We start from the raw sequence: 23,505 nt of genomic DNA, 5'->3' as shown, positions 1-23,505 counted from the left end.
ATGCAGGAATCAATATTTAGGATGGTCCCTGATTAGCAAAGCCCCAATTTTGAAAAAAAGTAATATACGTACCATCCAACATAAGAACGTACAGGTACTGGAATCTGAGGCCCATTCTAGTTTGTAGGTGAGTCAGGAGAGGCAGTCAAAATTTGTCAATGGTAGGTGTGGCCAATTTTTTTTTTTTCAAATTGGGAAAAATAAGAGCAGAATCTGAGAAGCAACTAATAAAATTGGTACGGCCTATCATTGAATATAAAGCTATTCTCCTATGAAACTTGGTCTTCTTGTTTTTATTTTGACCTACACCTTAAAACCTAAGGAATGACAACAGTGCAATAACCTCAGATGGCGTCAATAATGTGGCCTACATTTTGGCACCAAGGGAGTCACCTAGGGAGATTTCCCAGCATACTTCTACTCCTTCATTAAGCTTTCTGCATACAGTCTGTTTCTCTTCCTCCTCAATTAAGGTCACCTGTCCCCTCTGCACTGGATTCAACTGGAAATCAAACAGCTCCAAGTCCGGGCAGTGTCGGCAGAGGCTGGATGCTGGGAAGTGGCGACACAACACAATATAAATTGAATGTTTAGCCAGGGACATTATATAAAAGTTCTATATAATATCCTTGGTTTAGTATTGCATGTACGAAAGTCTTTCTGAATCAATACATTCAAATTCAAAGCTCAAGCTGACATGATAGGGTTAAGAAAGCTGTGTAGTATACTAAAAATCACTTTAAGGCATGATTAATACCCCCATCTTTTTGCAAATGTGAAGAAATTAGATGTTTCTTGCTTTGCCCCAATTAAGGTTTTCAAAAGTTAACAAATTGACAAGAACAAATCTAGCATGCTGGAATGTAAGTTAGCAAGTGAATGTCTGTGCATGACTGTATACAGTAGAAGCCAGTTAGTTGCACGACAGATTAACACACACTTCTTTTAACTGCACAGAATCCCAAAATCCCAAACCCTTGCGGTCCAGCTAGATAACGAAATTCACTGGCAAATAGGCCGTGCAATTAAGCAGCTTCTACTGTACTAGCACTTTTCTAAATGTTTTTCACTGACCTATTTCCAAGATCTCCTCCAAGCACAGTTGACAGAAGTACACTTTGAAGACTTTCAACTTGGGTAGAGAAGCCACAAGCTCTGCAACATCCTTGCCGAGGTCGGTCAGGTCATTTCCTGAGAGGAAGATTTCCTCAAGGTCCTGTAACTGTTCAATGGCAGGGATGAGTTCTTTCATGTCCTGTGGTCCAAGGTCGTTCCAGGAGATAACAAACTTCTTCAATAATCTTAAGGAAGGAAGATGCTTTGCCAGCAGACTGGGTGCCTTTGCTGCATCATCTACTGCAACTTTTGATATCTGTCTTTTCATGAACTTTTGCTTCAGCCTGTCAGGCGTTGTACAGCTGACTGGTTGCTGTCCCAGTCGTGACTGTCGCAGGTTCAACTCAGTGAGGTTGGACAGCTCATGCAGCTGTTCTAGGACACTGCCAAGGACATAGTGTTGGGTGTTGATCAAACGAAGCCTCTCAACCTTCTTTTTTCCATCTGCTATGACAAGTGACAGCACACTGTACAGTCTGGGGTTGGCGCCTGAAAACTGGATAGTGTTTCTCTTGAACAGGACTTCGTCAAAGTTTTCTGTGAGCCCACTCTCGTAGCTGCACAGCAAGAAAACTTCCACGCTATTTTGGTAGATGCGAAGCTCGTGTGGGTAATCGTTCCACTGGCCTAGGAATGGCAGCTCTACGTCACCAGAGACCCCTTTCAGTTTTATGTCAGTCTCCCATTTGCAGGGCAGTGTTGTCTTGAAGAATGTGTAGAATTCTTCCTCCAATTGTTTGACGTTGGACTCACTGTAGATGTCATCAAGGTGTGAGAGGATGAAGGCTGCGTCTTGGCCAAGTTTTCCACAAGTGAACACTAACAAGTTGTCAAGCTGTAGCACGCTCTTCAGATCCGGAAAGCAGCGACAAAGTGTGTCTTTCCTTGCTGCCTCGTCTTGACTCTGAAGTTTGCTTGCAAGGTGTCTTCCTGCAAAATACTCCTGCATGGTCTTGTGTGAGAATGAGAATTGGTTGGCAGGTTTCAGTCTAGATTTCAGTTTCTTCTGCATAAGCAAGAGGCCCAGGTGAACAGGAGTTTCATGGCCTGTCTTACAATATTTGTGAACATCTTCTTCACTAAAGAGGAGGGTGTTTTTTAGCAAACCGTCAAATGCTAGCTCTCCTAGTGATGACAGTGTCTGCTCGATTACGTTTGAAGTTTCAGTGTTTGTACCTCTTCTCTTGTACCTTGCTACAAGGTAGTCTATCAGTTGGTTGTAAAGAGGGCAGACCTGGTCGCTTACAGGAATGTTGCTATCCTCTTCCCACAGAAGACAGGTCAGGACTAGGAGGAAAGGCACTGATAGGATGCCTGTGTACAGAATTGTGGGGCTGATCCTTTGCAGTAAGGCATCACCTTGCTCTTTGTTTTTGGCAATGTTGCTGAACCAGCTACGAACAAAGGAGGCCATGTTGTCTGGACTGAATCCCACAATCTCCACTCTTGTGTCTGGGTCCATAAGTTTGGTAACGTCAGAGACACGTGTCGTTGTTGTTGTGACAATGACACTGCTTTTCTGCAGGATCTTGTAATTGAGGAGATTGTAGATACTGTAGATATCATGGGACTCTTCAACCTCAAACTCATCATACCCATCGAGAATGATGAGAACTGTGTCATTGTCTTTGATGAACTCTAAGAGGTCATCTTGGGTAAAACCCACATCATAAGGTAACAGCTGGCTAAATATGCAGTCAGCTAATGACTGTGATTTTTTAACCTCTCGCAGGGCAATCTCAAAAACCAGGTCATACTTCTCCAAGGCTTCTGAGGATCCATCTGTCCAGGCTGTCACTAATTTTGCTAGAACTGTGGTCTTTCCTATCCCTGCTGCACCCCATATCAATATGTGCTGAGGATCTGGGCACTCTTCACTACCATTCAATATGTCAAATATGGACTGCAGTGGTTTCCCTTTGAAATCACTGCCGCTTTTACTGTGAGCCAGAAGGTCCACATTGGTGAAGATATCATGGAGGTCAACCGTGTCTTCCTTATTCCATGGCAGAACTTGAACTTTGCTGCGTCTTTTCTTGTAGTGTTTCCTGAGAGCATCTTGACATTCCTCCAATGGGAAGGGCTTAGAGGTACATGTACCTCCTGAATCTGGAGAGAAGTGACACAGGAATTTTAAAATCATGTTACGTACACTGTAGATTGTAAGATACATAAATCTTGGTGCTAGTCTCAACATTAAACCTTAATCTAGTTGTAGTCTTTAGGAAATTATCTTCTAGGACAAAAGTGACCATTTACAAAGTTAGATAGGGCCTAGGAAAAATATTGTTTCCTGTTCAGTCCTTAAAAAAATTGGGTAGAAATAATCTTTTTTTAAGTCATTTTCTTTTTTCAAGATTTTGGCCATAACTCTATTGATACAATACAGTTTAACAAAGTAAATCTGAAATGCATGAAGAAAAAACAATGACTTGACAGTGCAGCAATCTAAAACATACTTGTATATGATTGATAAGTCAACATTCATATTGCAATATACATATATGTATTTATATGTACTATGTTACATGCTTACCTTGTGAGTATAAGTTGTTGGGATTCTGGCTGATGTTAATAACAGAACCGTCCCCACTAGCTATCACAGAGATGTTCCCGTCACCAGACACACTGGCTTGGTTCTGCACATCAGTAGGCTTTGGAGCTGGCAAGATAGATTGTAAAGATAACATATTGAGTATTATTATGTAAAAGTTCAACAGAATATGGAAAATCGGCAAGCACTACAATATGTTTGTTTTGCATTTTCTGAAAATCAACAAGGTTTTACTATTTGAGCTCCATTTTATTTCTTGATAGCTTTATCAGTCTCTAATCATATCATGGCAGGCGTAATTCAATCTCTTTTACAGGCTTTTCTAATCATTACAGACAGCAAAGGTAAATCCTTGGATCCTTCCTTTTGCTGAGTTAAGTTGATATTCCAATATGTCCTCTGCAATGCAACCAGGTCCCCTCCTCAGATATCTACCTTTAAATTTTAATAGCAAAGATTAAACAAAATGCTCGGTCAGCTAGCCGTACCTGAGGTGTAGCCCGGAGATTCTGTGTCACTGGGCTTGCTCAGCGCCATTGTGATGAAAAAGTGAAATTCACACTCCGGTAACCTGGGCTGGGGATGGCAGGTGCAAAATGTTGGAATCTACAGATTCAATAACGAGGACAACACAAGTTGCTGCCGAACGAAAGACCACGCCTACTTCAACCAAATACAACGGTTTCTTGTCAAAATGGCGGCCCTAACTCAATAAACTTTCGGTGAACCCAAAAGGGCATTGTAACGTCGTCGAGCACACACAATGTCTCACTTCCGGGTTTGCACACGGTCGAAGTTCACGTGACCAGACGCAATGCATGGTTTGTTGGTATGTAACTTTGCACAAATGTATTAATATATCTGCTGACATCACATGAAGGAGATCTGTCCTTAGTGCTGAAGACCATCATCGGCCTGTTGCGCAGACCTGTCCTTGGTGCTGACCTCACCACACATATAGACAATCAGTAACGCTACAGTCCCACACCATTTCATGTAATATTTCCCGTGTCCACTAGAGGTGGGCACCGGTACAGACGATTCAGGTCCGGTTCAGGTTCAGAGGATCAGGTCCAGGTCCGGACATGAACCTGGACCTGATTCAGTATGTGAAAACTTGTGAATAGACGACATTCCAATAACAATGGTCCATTTAGCAACAAATGTGTTTTGTGGCGTATTGGACTCCCATTGGCGTTATAAAATCCTACACGATACCGGTACCCATGCACCCCTAGTGTCCACATATTAACTTTGAACGTGGTAACGTTACGTCATTTATGGCAATATATAAAAATCATATTGCGACGTCACAGTGTGGGCAAGAACCGAACCAGGTTCAAAGACTCGAAGTTTCTACCAAACCACAAGAACTGAACTGTTCCTTCTCGATTCGTTCTCTCGAATAAAAGACCACGAACGGTGTTCATTATACCTTGATTCTCATAATGATATAACTGAACATTGCGTTTTGAAAATGATTCCATTTGGCGGATCGGGCGGTTTTGTCAGAGTTGTGCCGGTGTCTCCTACCCCCTCTCCAAATGTGTCGCCGACGAAGAGAAATAGCCGAGGACTGCGGCGAAGTTTGGATTCCAGTTTTGTAGGATTGGAAGCGGTTTCGCCTAACATAAGCGTCACTAGTCCCCCGTCCATACGGCACAGTTGGGAGTCTTTCCAAGTGAAGACGACAGACGTATCAACTGAGACGTTACAGGTGTCAAAGGAGACCATGGACTCACCGATTCAGGTTGTAGACGTCACGAAGGAGGCTGTAGACGGCTCAAACGTGGCGGAAGCCGTCTCAACTGTAGAGACAATCGTATCCGATGAGGTAGCAGACGTCTCAAACGAAGTAAACACGGCAACGGCGGAGACAGTAGACATCTTCACTGAGGACGTGAACGTCTTAGGTACGGAAGTTGACGTCTCAAATGAAGCTCTTACCACCGCCGATGATGATGATGAGTCTGAGAGAGAAGGAGAATTCGACGCTGACCACCCTGAAGACTTTTTATTACCCGGCGCATCGGAGGCTAGTAAAATCGCAGACGCTGTTTTAGATAGTTCTGAGGATTACGAGTCATCTGATTCTTCAGCAAGGTGAGGGATGCATGTTGGGGTGTCACAATCAGCATAAACTTTGGGAACTGGGATAATTGTTGTTCAATTCAGATCCTACGGTTTGGTTTCGTCCGTAATACGGTATATCGTCGGTTTATTTAACCGGTGACTAAAGGATACATTTTCAGTGTGTCCAAAACATAGTGGCTGTCCATAACTCACATAACGTATACCTGGGAAACAAACACTTTTCCAACATCGCAGTTATTATTCAAAAGAACAATGCACGAAAGTTTTTTTAATGTTTGCATAATCTTTCTGGACCACTAGAGGTCGCTCTTGAGTTAAAGTTTCACCTGAAAACCAACACGCGCATGCGTCATCATTTAACAAACATGGCGGCAAAATTGTCGTAACGATTTTTAACAGTTCGGAAAACTCTCGTTTTGGTGGGCTTCCACGCCCTCAATCTTACATTTAGTTCAGCGATTGTGATTCTCACAAGCCATGATGGACTCCGTAGTAGGAGAGGATCCAACCCTGCCGCTAGATTTTAACCACAGGTATGTTTTTGTCTCCCTTTTGTTGGTGGTGAATTTGACACCGTCGGAGCACGGCCGTTTGTGTTGTTGTTTCAGAAACTTCCAAGTCGCAACAAGTTGTTGATGCAACACGGGTTTCTTTTACCGGTCTGGTAAAGAAAACTGTATACTAGTATTTGTTGCAAGCTCAGTACCCCGAAGTAGTCGTAAAATCATAGCAAAGAAGAAGAACCGTCCAAAAAAGTGACGCATAAAAGTATACACTCTCAGGTGCCCCCCTCCCCACTCTCGAGCTCCCTCCGAAGAGTGAGACGATAATTTGCCGAACTTAGGTCCGATCATAGATTTATCACGACAAGCGGATCGATGTACGAAACCGCCCAGGTCTGGAATTTTCCTAACATTCTTGCTCGTCTACGAACGTCATCCGTTGTGCAAATATCGGGGTCGTTTTCTTCCCAAACGTACCGAAGTCATCAATTCAATGATATCTCCAGACAAATTTATGTTTTGAAAAATAACGACGAAAACGTTTGTGTCGTTCGGTAATTTATTGCGGTCTCCGTTACTGCGATGCTGGCTCAGACATAATTATCTTGAATAGAATATCGATACAGACACGAAGAAGTCTATATTTTCCCGCATGCCCACAGATCTAGACTCGGGCACATGTGACCCACATCGCTATGATATGAGGTGATAAATAATGCATGGCCCATTTTCTGCTCTACATTACCAACATGCCAGGCTTACAGCCACTGGTTTAGCTGTTTATCCAGTAAAGGTATGCTGCTGTTCCTAGGAGAGCTCTGTGGTCAGGTATTTCATTTTCCTGTCAATCATCATAGATACCAGGTCGTCTGCTAACCCTGCAAATAATTTGCAAATTATGCTCTAGGTTATGTTTGGGCTAGTAATATCTCAACAGACATGTCTTGGAAATGTTGTCATAGTCATTATTTACATAACCCTTTTGTCAAATTGTAGGCTGATGTCAAGGTTTGGGTCTCACATATTTTGCTATGTAACATTAAAGAATACTGTAGTAGTAGACTGTATCATGGATTCAAATTGTTATTTAGTATATATGACAACATTTAACCGCAGAACCAACAATATACATGTACAACAGACTTCATCATCAAGGTTTTGGCATTGGATCGACTTGATGTACGGATAGTACAGATATATGTTATCATCACATAATTGTCCCTCGACGCTGTCACGTGGTGAACACTGCGTGGATTCTCGCTTCCACGCCCATCCTGAAGCTCATTTGTAGTCACCTGAAAGAAGAAGCCCCTCCCCTTTCGGTGACGTGTGCACTCTCGGCTTGCATAATCCTCAGTTATAATTTTTGCTTCGTAATAGTAAGACCTATTCCGTATAGCTCTGTCACAATTAGTGACCGTAGTTCGAGTTAACATAAGTCTGAGTGGTCACGCAAAAGAAAGTGACCCTCATAAGTCGCGCTCTCGGCAAGTTCAAGAGGACAAGAAACGCGAGCGTAAGAGGAAAACGTCGCGTGAAGATAGGGCAAGTACTGCCCCGCCTGCTCCGCCATGCTGGAACGTGTCCGTGCTTGTGTACAACCACGTGCTTCGCCGCCGTCCCCCCTGTCAAAAGTCTGGGGGAGTTTATGCGCCGTATGGCCGGTCTCCCGGCAGCACAGGGGAGTTCTACGCTCCATGGCGGCGAGTCTACTCCTCGGGAGTCTGAGCAGGAGCATTTGTCCGGGCAGGAGCAGGAAGATTTTCCGGAAAATTTAGCGGAGTTGCGTGTACCACTGTGGGCGTCATCACCACACAGGAAGTTCAGAACGCACTCCGTGCACATGTGGCCTTCAGCATGATGTCTGAAGAATTCCTGGGAGTTCGGGAAGTTCTCGGCTCCTTTGCGGCTTCCGTAGGCGCAAAGAGGCATTCATCGTATCCTTAGGGATGGTTCTGGCAGGAAGACAAGACTGGAAGGTCGACACATGGTCTCCCTTTTTCCCGGTGCATCGAGTGTTATACACCGGCAATGTTCGTGTGTGTTAACAGTAGATGCACAGGGGCACATCGAGAGACATAAGTTTTGCACGGGCGCTGTTCCGCGAGTCGGTTACAGGACAGTCCTAGTTGCAAATGTGCCCCCATCGCTGGAAGACCTTCAGAGAAACTGGTATAATACCAGTTCGGAGATGCCAGTTCTCAGACGCCAAGAGTGTGGACAACGCTGGTGACTACTGGCTACATGGGTCTTCCACGATCGGCACAAGATGGTCGCCGAGTGCGTACCATGCCGTAACGAGTACAACGTGCTGTCCCACTCCGGTAGGTGTGGTTTCCTTCGACTTACCTTTTTAGGTATTAAACGTTACTCGTAACGTACCCTTTGCACGTTGTCTTCAGTTCACTTTACTCCGGTTCTACTTAGTTCATGGATGATGGAGTTGTATTACGTTTTTGTGCCGCATTAAATGCACCGCTAAGTCGGTTTCCACGCAGCAGAATATAATATTTCCCTGCGTCTGACGCCACATATTTTGATTGCACCGTTGAGTCGGTTTCGTTTCCACGCAGCAGAATTTTATTTTTCTCTGCGTCTGTTGCCACATAATTTTACGCACCGTTGAGTCGGTTTCGTTTACACGCAGCAGAATATATTTTTTCTCTGCGTCTGACCAGTCTCTCCGTTCGTTAGAGACACGTAGTTACGTTTTCTACGTTCTAACTTGGGTAGAAGTTGTTCAGCGGTTATTTGCCTCAGTTTTACCTTGAGGTTTCAGCAAGGACTCTGTTTGTCCTGAGTTTCAGCCACCGTTCGTTTCGCTGCATGCAGTTTCTGCAGTTTAGCTGAGGCTTCCTTCATAGGTGCCTCCTTTTTTGCTGTCTTTGAAACAGTTTCAGTCTAGACAGGTGGTTCCCGCTGGTCCGTTTGGGACTTACAGTTTACTTAACCGCGCCCGGTGCCTCTGCTAGCTAGCTGAGTTTGTTCGGGCAACCTACTGTTTTCGGCGATCGATCAGTAACTAACGTTATTAAACGTTAGCGTCATGTCAGTCGGTCCATGTCAGTCACTCAGTGTGTTTTTGTGGCCGCAATGTCGTCCTTGTCAGGCGCTTGATTTGGCCGATCTTTTATCGGTAGTACCCAAATTCCTTTTTTAGCATAGTGAGCATGTGTGTCAGGGTTGATATCCTTGTTTTGGGGCTGTTGCTCCGCTAGATGTGCTCACTTTGTGCCTTCGCACAGCAGATTCCTTCTAGAATGTTCACAGCTGTTCACAACAAACTTGTTTACGTCACGTGAGCGCCCGTGAGCGCCATTTTGTTTTTCGCTTTTCTCGCGAGATTGCCCGAGTTCTCGACGCCCTCTTGCGGTTTCAGTGTAAACTGCAGTGTTGCATTTGCGTTTGCGGTCCGTTTGAGATTTTATTCCTACGTTGACTGCGGTTTTAGCGGGTTTGCGGTAGTGACCGCTTTTAAATGTCTATTTTTTTTTTTTCTCGACCGTTTTTTGCCGTACCTTTATGGTTTTTACCATTCTGAGGGTGTGTGGTACCTATGTCGGTATTTTTTATGGGCAAATTACAGGATTCTTGTGCAGGTTTGAGGTAACTTTAAATTAGTTACTAATATCTAGGAGGTTTTATAAAATTTTTAAATGAATAGAAAATGTATTTTTATATTTTAAAATTATTTAATCTTTTTGTGTTTCACACATGTCAGAGTTTTCTGTTCTGGACTGTTTTTCAGCTGGGTTATCTAACCTTTTTTTGTGTTCTGAGTTTTACCAAGTTTTCACCATTTCTTGAAATGATGGTAGTTTTCAGGTTTTGTTGCACCTGGTTTGACCTTTGGTTGGTGTCAGTGTTTAGCATCACTTTACTGTAAAGGTTTTTACCTTTGAGTGTTTTTCCTAGTTTAGTCTAGGTGTCTATGCTAACCTTTTGGGAATATTTTTCCCAGTTTTGGTGAATTCCTGAGTTCAGGAGTAGTTCCTTTGAGTAGGATACTAGTTTGTCTTTTGACAAGAACGGGTCTCTTACTGAGTTCTCGGTTCGCACTTGTTTTACAAGTTTTGAGCAGTCACAGCAGCGGCAGTGTTAGTTCTGCTCAGTTACCTACTTTTTCACCTTCTTCAGGTTCTCCCTCACTCTACAATATAAGGAGTGTTGGTTTTTACCATAAAGGGCTAGTCAGGACCCCTTTTTGTTGATGGGTCAGTTTACCCCCTTTTTACGTTCAGTCATATGGCACTTTCCCAGTGTCTCAGGGAGAACATCGCGTTAGACAGAGCAGCAGCTCTCTGTTTGGCCTCCCCAAGAGGCATTCGCACAGGTGGACCTTGGGCTCGTTGTAGAGCCTGGCACTCTCAGATGCTGTCCACCTTTCGCAGTGTCACCATTCTGCTAGGACGCGCGCGTCTCACCGTGTCTGTATCTTAGTTTTTCATCTTCCAAGTTTGTCAACTGCCGGGTCAGAAACATGTCTCCAGCCCATCACCTCGCCCTCAGCATGTGTAAGTGCGTGGTGGTGAGTAGTCTCCACGTGTCAGCCGTCTTCGTGTCTGGCTATGACATCATGCGAGCACTTCCGCGCCAGATCAGTTCATGCAAGGTTTGCTTTTTTAACTTTTGATCTGTGACACCAGTGTGTTCGTGACCTTACACAAGTGTCCCGGCCTCCGCAAATGGGGAGCATTGGACTTAGTGTTTCCCACATATATATTTGATTCTTACCCGGTTTCTGTCCTGGGAGCCTGATCTGTAGGCGTCGCGTACTGTGTCTATTCAGCAGGCCATTCTCGTCTAAAAGATGCTGAGAGTATTCCTGCATACAATGCGAGGTGCGGGTGTTGCAAATGGCACCGTTCGGGGGCACATCGGCATGCTACCTTGGAGACTCATCCGGTTCGCGCTTTTTTACAGTCCAGTGCCAACAAGTCTGCTCTTGTACCAGTAGACTCCCAGGTCCTTCAGACAACTTTCTCTGTGTGCACGTCCCTGGTGACTTTTGTTCTACAGAGAGTGCTAACCTCTGGAGTAGCGACCATATTGCTCCTAGCGTCTGAAGGCAAGAGCGAAGGAAGTTGCTCCTCTCCACGTAGGGGAAGGTCTCGCTGAGCTGGAGGTAAGTTTATTTGGGACGTTTCAGTGGTCCTGAAACTCCTGCGTAAGTGGGCACCGGCAATTTGTTTCAAACAGTTGACTCTTAGGTGGCTATGTTAGTAGCCTTAGTGTCAGAAATCAATCATTGGCATTGTTAGACTCTAGTCATATGACCTCTTCTAAAGAGGGTTTGTCGTTTGAAGTCTACAGACTGACAAAGACTTCTCGACCGGACAAACCTTCTTATTCTTTGGTTTCTGTCTTAGTTTGAGCAGAAGGAAGTGTGTCCTGTGTTTTATTTGAAAGCATTTTTAGCCAGGACAGCAAAGTTCTGTTCTGATTCCGTTTCAAGAGTGTTCCGCGCATTGGCCAAACCGCACAAGGCAGTGTGCTCAGTCGCGATAGCTCGTTGGCTTATATCATTCCTTTCAGAAGCTAGTTCAGTCACATATAGCTTCATTGGCCATTCTGTCAGAAGTGCGCCTACCTTTGCTGTCTGTCATTCCGGGGTATCAGTGAAGGTCATTATGCAAGCGGCTAACTGGTCTAGTTCTTAGACCTTTGAAAAGTTATGACTAACCGTCAAATTTGTTTCACTTTGGTCTTTTTGTTCTGGCCTCCGCTTCAAACTCACGCAGTGTTCACCACGTGACAGCGTCGAGGGACAATTGAAGTTTGGTACCAACCAACCTTGGTGCCGGACAAATGTAATTGTCCCTCGACGTGGAACGTGGTGAAACCCAGCCCAAAATAGTACTGCTGGGGTGCTGCATCTGACTATTCCCACCCTGGGATGGTCGGCCAGAACGGGTTGTGAAGAACTGAGGATTATGCAAGCCGAGAGTGCACACGTCACCGAAAGGGGAGGGGCTTCTTCTTTCAGGTGACTACAAATGAGCTTCAGGATGGGCGTGGAAGCGAGAATCCACGCAGTGTTCACCACGTTCCACGTCGAGGGACAATTACATTTGTCCGGCACCAAGGTTGGTTGGTACCAAACTTCAATTTGCATGTACATGTAATGTGTGGGATTCATGCCCGTAGCCAGGATTTTGCCTGGGGGGGTTCGTTTACTCTTTGGCGGACCAACGAGCGCCGAAGGCGCGAGTTTCCTAGGGGGGTCCGGGGGCATGCTCCCCCGGAAAATTTTGAAAATTGAACTCTCTGAAATGGCATTTCCTGCGTTTTTGAGAGATTTTCAAAGGAAAAATCAGAGCCACTCACACAACTGCTTCAGACATTATTTTATTCGACGAAAACGAAAGATTGGGTACATCAGTTATGAAATGGCACGTCATCACTTCTCCGAACTTTTAACTGGCTCTGATACCCCATTCAATTTGTATACGACAACCGACACAAAAACTGGATGCTTTACAACGCTCTTGTACTTGAAATGTTTTTCCTCTTAGAAATGGGTGAAACTACATCGTGCCAATCAGCAGGCTCTATCACTGTGTATACCTTTGTTGCACAACAATTGTACAAGATAAAAAGTATGGCATCTACATTTATCAATTAGCTACAGTTGTCACAGTTCTATAGCTTATCTTAACTTGTGTCGGCGCTGTCATCCAGAGTCCACCAAATAAGACTTCCGGGCACCTTTTACCATAGCAACAGCCAGGCTTGACTTTTTTGACTGCGGTCAGCCACTTCCATTGCCACCCCCGTTAAACTCCAGCTCCGGCCCGCACGGTCCAGCTCTTGCCAGCACGGTCCAGCTCCGGCCCGCTTTGATTCCAGCTCCGGCCCACACGTCCCAGCTCCGGCCCAGCTCCGAGCTGGAATCAGTGCGGGCCGGAGCTGGACCGTGCGGGAAGAGCTGGACCGTGCGGGGCCGTAGCTGGAGTTCAACGAGGGTGATGGCGTGAAAGTTGTCTTTCTAACGCGTGCCGCGCCCCGCCTTGCGCGGGCCGGGTCTTTTACGTAACAGTAGTACGCCCCGGACTCAGGAAGAACTAACTGTAAACCGCAAGGTTCATCTTTATGACAATGTGAGCAATTTTTCTAGGATTCTAGACCCGTTGGAAAGACAAATTAGTCCGTTTTTTAAAAGTATTGTGCATTGAAAAAACGGACCTTCGAGAAAAAAGCGGACCTTCGAGCCCGCGTGGGGGGGTGCGTCCGCACCCCCCGAACCCCCCCTGGCTACGGGCATGGGATTCATACTGTCAATGATCAATTTGACATTTCATAATCAATTCTGTAGTACTCGATATAACTTTTAATTGGAGTGTTTTTGACCCATGGACATCAACTGTCAGGTCATGCTGCTATCCATAATGTATTTGGGAAGGAATGCATGTTCATCATGTACCTTGGCAATAGCACATACTGATTTGCAGGTTTTGGAGTGGTACTAGTCACTGTTGTTCTTGGTTTAGCCTTTGTAATGCAGATTTTGACATGGAATAACAACAGCACCCGACAAAAGCCCTGTGGTACACACCAGCTGTTCAGAACACTTCTGACACTAACCCATAACAAAAGGACCCTGATTATGGCCATGGAGGGTAATTATGCTCATAGTGAGTCTGAGTTTACCAGGCAACCACAGATGGCTCATGTACATCAGGTAGGAATGGTACATGTGATGTGCTACATTGTTATCAACTTCAAGTGCCATAAAACAGGTGCATAAGATAAAACAACGCAAATCTTATGCATGGAATACATTCAACTGAAGAAGTGATTTTATCAGAATTTGTCATTTCTGTGAATGACTTTTTCTCAATAACAGCTACTTATACTTTCATGTAACTTGAATCAGGAAAAGCAGAGAAAAACAATAATCTTCAGCGGTACATAACTGATTATGAGATAGTTCTACCCAGCCCACATTCTTGGGGGTTATGATAATTGATGTGTTAAAGGAAAAACATACGTTGCCATGTTATACAGGTATCATAATAGCAGATGGCATTTCCTTATTTGCATGTTCCTCCGTTGCAAAATGAGCTACATTTTTCCGGTGCTAGACACAGGTGCTGTCTGCACGCCAGGGCCCTGTAAATTAATGTGAGGTTCTGTTAAGTGGTCCCTACAGGCCATGGGCTGCCAAACGGCGCTGTTAGGTTCTGGATGTGGATATAATGGTGTTCCTAGCATATGAATGATGCATGCCATCAGGACACAGGTTGTGGCTATGGTAGGTAATAGGGACCCCAGTCCTCTGGTAATTAGGGTTAAACCACAAGGAATATGGGGTCCATCATTGTACCTGTTTTCTGTAATGACATTCGTTTGTTTATTTCAGTCTAGTTATTTGTATCTAATGAAGTGTATATCGTTTTTTGTGCCACATCTATAAATATTGGTGATTTTAGAATTGTTTTTCTAACACGTATGTAGAACATTATTCTGAGATCCTCCCATGATTTTTAATGGTCTGTTCGCAAGTAGAATGCCTTGTGGAGATGTAATGCTCTATGATTAAGGTTATGCATGTACATGTACATGGCCTGTCTATACAGCAAGGACCTGCCATAACAACATGCACACAGGTAAGACTTATCTATGTAGGTAGCTGGAAATATTTTATCCTAGACTAGGCTGTCATGGACACATAATTCAGATTTATTATTTTCGTGACAGTCTATAAACAGTCTGTGGTAGATGCGTCACAGCATGAAATAGTATTGTGATAATGAATAAGTATTATTCTGTTATCGTTAGACATGTAGTGTTTTACTCTAGTGCAAGGAATCTAATTTGTATCATGTATGTATTTGATTGATAGAAAGTAAAGATTAATTTCATGTGGGGGAGGGGTTGCCTGGCAACAAGAGGTCACAGGTCACGGAGGAGAGGTTGATGGGTAGGATTATTTGGAAGCATTTAGAAAGAAAATATAAAATGCCTTACTTTTAAAATTGATAAGGATGCGATACATTGTATCTAGTCTTTTGGGTTACCTCGAAATCAAAAAAGAAGAATGAGTAAAAGATGGTATCCAAACCCAGTGCATGTTGTACAAAATGTATAAGTATTACTGTAGTATACCCAGTGGCTGTTGAGTTTCTTCGTCTTCTCACCCCATTTGTATATGCTGCTTTAGCTCTGGTTCTCTCAGTCAGTTTTTTTAGGGTAATACTCTGTCGGCAAGTTTAGTACATACAAGTATGTGTGATGGGTAGTTTGCTGGAATAAAAACTCTGCAAATTCCATATTCTCCAAACCCTAACTTGAAACTTGTCATATTTGAAACAACTGTTTCTAAACTAGGATGTATTTAGAATGTAATAATATGTGCTGTAAATATCTTGGATCATTAAACTCGGAAAGAGGTGTTTGGGTGAAAGATCACAATGTGATTGGCTGTCACAGCCAGAAAACATGTTCTCTTTCATCCCAACATCTGCTTGGAGATAAATGTTGGCCCCACCCCCTCATTTTAACACAGACTTTACCTTTCTCCATTCTCCTACAGGTATACATGTATGTATACTGGGTTTTACTGTACACCGACTGTTGAAATGATCACTTATTTTGATAAGAATGGAACAATAACATGCATCTATTCTAAATCAGGTCATCCTTTTGTGTTTACAGTTTGTTTGTCCATTTTAGGATTAAGCGTTTTTAACTGTTACTAGACTCACAACAAAAGGTATTACTTTTTTAAAAGGTTTTACATACAGGACTTCCATAATGTTAACAATTATAATAGATATTTTCCTTTTTATATCGTCTGACTAACAAAAATGAGGGAAGGATTTGCAAGGGCATGACTAATTAAACTAAAAAAACACAACAGATGCCAGCTATACACACCTGTAACTTAAATTGTAGATATCATAAGTAAGAATTGTCTCTTACCAGAGACGTGAGTGTATATTTCAGACTTACCTATGGATGTTACAACTCTTCCTAAAATGACGACACTATGACAACGTTTTCCCTTTTCCATCGTTAACGAAGATTACTAAACTGTAGAATGAGAAAGACCAGTTCCTTTCCCTTCAGGGTCCAAACCTACCCACGTGAGTCAGTGCACATTCTACTAAAACTGGAAGGACAGGTGGTGTAGTGCTAGTGTTGCTGGCGTGTTTATCAGCCAAACCATGTAGAACTTTCTTTTCCACTCAACTTCAACATGTTTAACCTTTGGCCAACTGGGCTACGGTAAGAAAATACTGGTTATAAAAATGTTGAAAACATGTGTAAACCTGTTACTACTGATAAGTCTGATATAGTAGAAGATGTTACGTTACTGTTGTTGTTTCATGTTTAACCTGCATGAAAACAGCCATTTGTAGTTATGGCATATCTAATTGTATACTTGTTGAAAGCACTTGATATTTAAGTGTTAGGTATGCTTGTACATCTGTATGTATACACAAATGTGGGTAATGTTCTGAATTTCACTGAATTTCATATCATAAGCTACTATTCGACAAGGATCCAAAAGAATTTCTCGGAAAAAGTGCAATTAACGAGATAATTAGCCTGCTTGTTTGCTCGTGCCACACACAAACTCGTTAGACAAGGCAGCGTGCTATATTACATGTATTACATAGGTTGTGGGAGGGGGGCATTATGGTATTAGTATACTTTTGTCACCATATATGATTATGTTATGGTCTGGATTAGAAATCAAATTGTACTGTAGTGCTTAGTTTAAACTTTTGATTATAATTCCAGGGTATACATTTCGTTTTCTTTTTAATTGACTGAAGTATCAAGTCATATAGTGTAGTACTTGTGCATGGACTAACTTATGATTGATACAGTAAGTTAGTTTGCATAAGCTGACCTTGGTCAAAATCAGGTGTACTTTGCCTTGTTCATGTGTATCTTTGAATCAGATCTGTCAGAAGTAAAACTTAAAACAAACAATTGCAAAATTCCAGTCGTACAACCCAAATATGGCTACACATACCTGTTCATTCATATGAATTCAACTGGAATTTTTTTTGCAAGTGGTAACCCATGGCCTTGTATTGAATGCTAAATACTTGTTACTGGACCATGCTCAAGAAAAACAGACGCATTTTGAGCATATCGGCTACAGTAAAAATCTAGACCACTTGGTTGCCAGTCACATCCATGTGTGGTAAGACTAAAAGTTGTAACATTTTTGACTGCCGGAGCATGGTGGCAAGCTACACGACATTGTGAGACAAAGGTAATAGAGGGTTATGACTCAAGTCAAGAGGTAAGAGAATGGGTCTGTTTAGTCCACTTTATGCTCAATACACAAGTTATGTACTGAGCATAGTGTGGACTAAACAAACTCATTCTCTCCCCTCTTGACTTGAAATGATTAGCAGGATTTTACAGTGACAGCTTTTCACTTTGCCCTAACACTGTTAGCTGAACAATGTGTCTTGAGCACAGTGTACATGAAGCTATGAATCAAAAGCAGAAATCCTAACTTAAACATGTAAGGAAAGAACAACCTGTATTTGCTCCGCCCCATTCCAACCATTGAAGGCTACTTAAATCTGTCTGAGTTGACCAAAGGCCATTCTGCCCAGTTTTACAATAGGTACTTTGGCACTATTGAAACTGTGAAAGGTAGATAAGAGAGAATGATTAGGTGGTGCTCAGTAACTTGTGCCTCTGTTGTTGAAAAGAGAAAAGAAGTTGCTGAGAGGGCAATTGCTTTTGTTACCCTTTCAGTCTGAAGTGAGAGGTGGAACGTAAGAGTTATGTTGTGGAATGTAGTATTATTCAGGAGTCAATTTCTGGTGTGCTACATTTGGTATAGAATCACATTCATCACATATATTGTAGGCACTGATCTTTACCCTCGCCAAGGCAAGAGCTTGAAAAAGTTTTTCTTTTCTGTGCTGTGGAAAGCATATATTAATTAAAAAAGGAGGCACTGTATCTGCATGGAAAATGAAGGAAAAGTTCTTTCTGTGGCACTGTAGTAGAACTCCCAGTCTTTAAATGTTTGATTGTTACTTATGTTGGGACTAGGGTCCTTTTCCTAGTTCAAACAAGGTTGAAAAATTTTCCCTTCGGATCGTGAAACCAATAGAAAATTGAAAAATTCAGAAAACAAGTTAATACAGAATAGGAGTTTCCCCTGTCCTCAACACGTTTTGCCAACCACCCCTGATGTTAAGATGTGCTCACGTCGTAGGTATGTGCATAAGTGGTGTCGACTGTGTAACCCTGAGATGTTATGTAAATACGTGTACAGTAAACTTCCTTCTTAATCTTACGTACAGGGGGCATTTCTTGTTTGTGACAGACACCTGTTCCTGTGAGTCATGTCACTGCTTTTAGAAATTAATCGTAGCGTTTCAATCATTGCTTTCTCCAAAATCTGTGATACCACGTAAGATCATTGACACTTAAAGCCTTTACTATATTTTATACAATATCTTAATGACAGAACTGATGCCTTTAGGGAACCCTGTCAAATTTGAATGAAAATTATGGATGAAAGTTCATAATTATATGTCGTGTGTACACAAGAAATACACTTTCATATTAGAACATATTAGCCTTTGCAATATGATCCAATTAATAATATCATTACCATAGATGTAACCATGATATAACATTTGACATATAGTAATGTGTTGGGATTAGTTTTATAAATGCCGAATATGAAATAATATCTTCCCTACGTTCCCTGGCAGGCCTGTGTTGCCCTTTTGCTGGTTTTGTAATAAAATAAATTGAGAAGCTTTCATAAAGCTGACAAGACATACATGGCCTTGTGACCTCTGGCATTTCTTCTATAGGGTAAAGTAATGGTACATATATTTCTCCTGTCAACATGACAGTTTATTTGCGTTATATAGTACATGCAGGTGAATTTTCAACTTAAAAGTATTATATTTATAGCAGAAGTAGAAATACGATAAATTTATGAACTTTCACAGTGGTTTTATTTTGATCTTAAAGACTTTATTTGGTACTCAGATGAGTCAGAACATTTTTTTTACTAGAATCTGATGTGCTTCACTGGAAATACAAATAAGAAGGAAAACATACTGAGGTCCAGTTTTATGCCATACTAGTGCATGCAGTTTTATGGAATGAATGCAGTCATGTTAAAGTTTTCTTCCCTATCGTCTTTCTTAAAATGTCCAAGGAAATAAGTAGGGGTGGCCTGATAAACAGAAGATGCTACATAGCATAGATATACATATAGTGTGCCCTTCCCTATGCGTAGCCCCTTCAATGATGCATCTCTCCTCACTTAGTAATTTGTCGTCAGTAGAAGATAGCTATTACAGCAGCTCAATAGCTACCAATTTGTACCTGCGCATTACTGGAGCAATCAGCCTGATTTTCAACATGGCGGAGACAGATTAGGTTACAAGTAGGTGTCGCCTCATTGGTTAGTGAGAAGTGGTGATAATGAAAGTGTTGACCCTGTGGTTCGTCATGTAATGGGTGGCTGGGAGATAAGTAATTGCTGTCTGGGAATATGCTGCGAATTTCTAATATGGCATGTTTTATGATATTGATAGTGGTTGTGTTGACAGAGGTTTTTTTTTTGCAATTGCAGACACATTTGAATGCATATTGGTAGGAATTTATACAATGTAACTTACCGCAAGTTGATTGTTGGTGCTTGTTGTCAGTATCATTAATATTGTCCTGATATTGGTTGGGTTTTAGAAGAACCGTTTATCCATTTCAATTTTCAGTCAATCCAGAAAGAAAAATTTAACGTTCAATATAGTACGGTATTTAAAATTTGATTTTGCTTTCTTGATCTTTATAATTTTCCTAGTTTTCGTCAAATTGTAAGCATCTACCACCAAAGATATAGAGACAGTCTATTTGCTTCCATCTGTGTATCCAACCAACTGCACAACTTCCAACTAACTCAAACAAATTTGCAAAACCTTATTTCTTTGTGCAGCATCTGCTTTCAACTGCAGTTTTGCTCAAGTTTGAAAGGTGGCGCCTTGTTTTAGTCCCAGGTCAGGGCAGCAACAGTCTGAGTTTTGAACGATTGCCAATGACCTGGGGATTCATGTGTGCATCATGAATTTTTAACAAAACGTCTTGGAACAAAAACTCCTGGAGGACAATTTTATGCCTCCTTCAGACTCCACACTATTTATATGGCCAATCCCTCTTCATGAGCCCCAGATGGCACTCAGTATGGTTTTATGGACAGTCTGGGCTTGGCTCGGAATAACACGAGCTATTCAATTAGGTGGGAACATATATCTGGGGCCTTGATGCATATTCTAGGCACACCCCAAGTGTATTGTATTTCTGTGTCCTTGCCAGGTACAGCCTTGGTGCAGTTTTAATTGGAAGACTGAGAAGTTTCAGTTTCTGTTCAATCTTACATCTTTGAATCATTATCAATAGCTATGAAAAAATGATGTTTTTGATCTGTTGTAATTTTTATCAAATTTTGTTTTTTGAGAGGTGGACCTTGACTCGATATTGAAGGTACTAAATGACTGGTATTTATCGTAAAGACGATGATGAAATGATGAAATCTTATTCTGATACTGGAGATTTTTCATATCTTAAATACATGTATGGCAGTGAGGATGTAAAAGTTACCTTGAACAAGTTTATGAGCTACTATTTCACTGGCCATAACAGAGAAGAGAGATGCCATGCACAGTTTTTACAGGTTCACTGTACCCTAGCTCTTTTAAACAAGCACAATGAACAGTGGACCACAACGCAATGTCCCATCCTAAGGACTGCAACCCTTTCCAGTAGTATTTATGTCGAGTTGAACAACAATACTAAAAGCCAGGATTCAAGCTCACAGCTTCTTGGTATAGAGCTCGAGGCAGAGCCACTAACCACTGAGCTACACATGCTTCTTGCTAGGTCTGCAGATTTTACTCAATATCAAAAGGTTTTAGAACAAACAGTGAAACAAACGAAACAGTAAAAGTTCTGTAGTTGAAGTTTCAAAGTATTGATGAAAGCTTTTTGATGTGAGTCACACTGCCCACTGTGCCCAGTGACCTGTACTCCAGTATACATGTGGAGCTTCACCTTTACATCAACATCTGACCCTTTCACATCACTCACACTTTCAAGCACATCTTTTTACTTCCAAATTAGCACCCCTCCCATCCCCTTGGGATCTTCCAAAGCTTTAAACGCTCTTATCTCTGACCACAGAACGCTCAAAAAAGCCTTTTTAAAGTGATCTCACCAACGTGCAATTATTTCTTCTTGACATGCCTGAATCATACCGCAAAGTCTCTGTGTCGACAGAACTTTTTTTCAATCAGATTGGAATGGTTTTTGTTTATCGCTGGAGGCCAGTTTGCTGATCACAAAGGCTCGTTGGTGAGATCATAGTCCTTTAGGCCAAACTGGTGTAAGTAATATATGTATATCCATACCACAGTCTGAAAGGATTTTATTTCACAAAATTTACATTTTCTTTTCATGTTGTCAGATTGATGGAAAACGAGTGTGAAACCCTTTTGTTATTGTGATTTGATTATGGGTATGTCACCCAGCTTGAAATTGAAGTACCCTAATGTGTTTCTTGCCTTTGGTCACGGTCTGTGATTCACTTTCTAATTTTCCTGAAGGAGAAAAGGTGCTAGATTTGCTCAGAATTAGTCATAAAAATGTGTCATCATCTTTTTTACTGGAATTTTACCCAATCCCAGCCATTTTAGGCATGGTAATATTAGTGATAAAATCTACCTTGAGGGCATCGTGAGCTCCGCTACATCTGTTGACTTCATTCCATGTTCCCTTTGTTTTGAAAGATACAAGTTGATCCATTGGCACATGTTTACAAACCTGTAGTGCAATATATATTCACGATAAGTCGAGAGGCTGATCTATAATTTTCTAGAACTAGCAGGTGCATCCCTTTTCTATGATTTTCAAGTTGATTGCATATTGATATCATAAAGTGTGTTTGTGTCGTAATTTTTATGTTCCTACTTTCCATCCCCCTCATGCAATGTACTGTCCATTTTTATCGAGGAAGAGAGAATATCTAACTCTGTACTGTGCTTTCAGTTTCAGACGAATATCTCCAAGTTGGACTCGCCTACTTGTAGAGCAACATCATTGCTTCCTATGGCAGTTCATGTTTTCTTTGATGAATCGTTGGCCTTGGTTCTATGCAGTACATGTGTATTTCCTGCAAAACCTGATATGATTAAATCTATACGATTGCTTCCCTGCAGAGATTGAGACTTCATCGCTCAAACTCGGCCCTAAAACCCGGCATACGAGACCGCCAGGACTATTCACTGTTTACTATCACAGGTTCATAATTGCTGTGCGTATCCTGCAGTAGCTGACTGCTGAGTGTTAATGTGAGTGTTAATGGTTGGTGTAATCTGTGTTACAGTACCAACCTGACCAGCCTGCCAGACAACACCATGGATGGCAGTCAGCAACAATGTGAGTAGTTGCTACGTAACCTATTTTTTGGAATACATCTATGTATTTGAATATTTGTAGCTTTCAAATTCTGACCACTGAAATTGGTAAGAAACTTAAAACAATATATGTGGTTGTTTGACTTTCACATTGTAGGTTGTGGAATGCAAGATATTGAAATTGGCAGTTACAACATGTATCTATATCTTTAAAGAAAGAGAGTCTGATTGGATTGACCATCTTTTCATTGAAAGTCAATAACTGAACATTCACTTGTGTCTTTCAACAAATTCTGTTCGTGCAATAAATACACCTATGAATTGCAGAAAAAAATTGCATGTTTTTATAATATGTTGCGAGCAAGGAAAAGGGCAAAATTAAACTGAAAGAAATTTCTCCAGAATCTATCAAAGATTTCAATTCATAAAAGGTATCGGCAGCCCAAATCAGTTTCAGTTTTATGCTCTAACCTTTTGCATGCACTTCATATTGCATTCGGGTTGCTCTTCCTTCCAAGCTCAATTATGAATTCCTTTTTTCTGGGTGTCAGGTGCACATTGTTACAGAAGTGTCAGAAGTTAAAGCTTAGAGTCACGGACGACTATACATCTGTAATAGTACAATTTTCCAGCCCGGTGAAAAATGATTGTACATTTGAAATGTAGGATATGCGTGCACTGGATAGCACTTCTTGAGGAATGTACATTTATGATTTAATCCAAGATGCTTTAACCTGAAGTATTGATGGTTGAGCAGGATTTTGCCCAGCATCAATCATTCCTCTCATTCCGTCATTTGACAGAATCTTGTTGCAACTGGCGG

General features: G+C 41.9%; 2 protein-coding genes across 2 annotated transcripts in view; one reads left to right on the top strand and one right to left on the bottom strand.

Moving 5' to 3' along the window:
- Positions 1 to 236: 236 nt before the first annotated feature.
- LOC118421826 (NLR family CARD domain-containing protein 4-like) lies at positions 237 to 4,207 on the bottom strand. Its single transcript, XM_035829328.1, has 4 exons — positions 4,159 to 4,207; positions 3,653 to 3,778; positions 1,075 to 3,225; positions 237 to 552 (listed from the first exon to the last, which is right to left on the bottom strand). Exons 1-4 carry the CDS (start codon positions 4,205 to 4,207, stop codon positions 368 to 370), a joined length of 2,511 nt encoding a protein of 836 aa, XP_035685221.1. The 3' UTR covers positions 237 to 367.
- A 1,876-nt stretch (positions 4,208 to 6,083) lies between these two features.
- LOC118421825 (myomegalin-like) overlaps positions 6,084 to 23,505 on the top strand; it is a 60,843-nt gene continuing 43,421 nt past the window's right edge. The window contains exons 1-2 of the mRNA XM_035829327.1: positions 6,084 to 6,297; positions 22,652 to 22,704. Coding sequence (XP_035685220.1) covers positions 6,242 to 6,297; positions 22,652 to 22,704 — 109 coding nt within the window. The 5' untranslated portion in view covers positions 6,084 to 6,241. The remainder of the gene's footprint in view (positions 6,298 to 22,651; positions 22,705 to 23,505) is intronic.

Source organism: Branchiostoma floridae, chromosome 8 (genome assembly GCF_000003815.2).
Source record: "Branchiostoma floridae strain S238N-H82 chromosome 8, Bfl_VNyyK, whole genome shotgun sequence".
Taxonomy (NCBI): domain Eukaryota; kingdom Metazoa; phylum Chordata; class Leptocardii; order Amphioxiformes; family Branchiostomatidae; genus Branchiostoma; species Branchiostoma floridae.
Note: the sequence above shows the minus strand (reverse complement) of the source record. Positions and strands in the feature narration are given on the sequence as shown.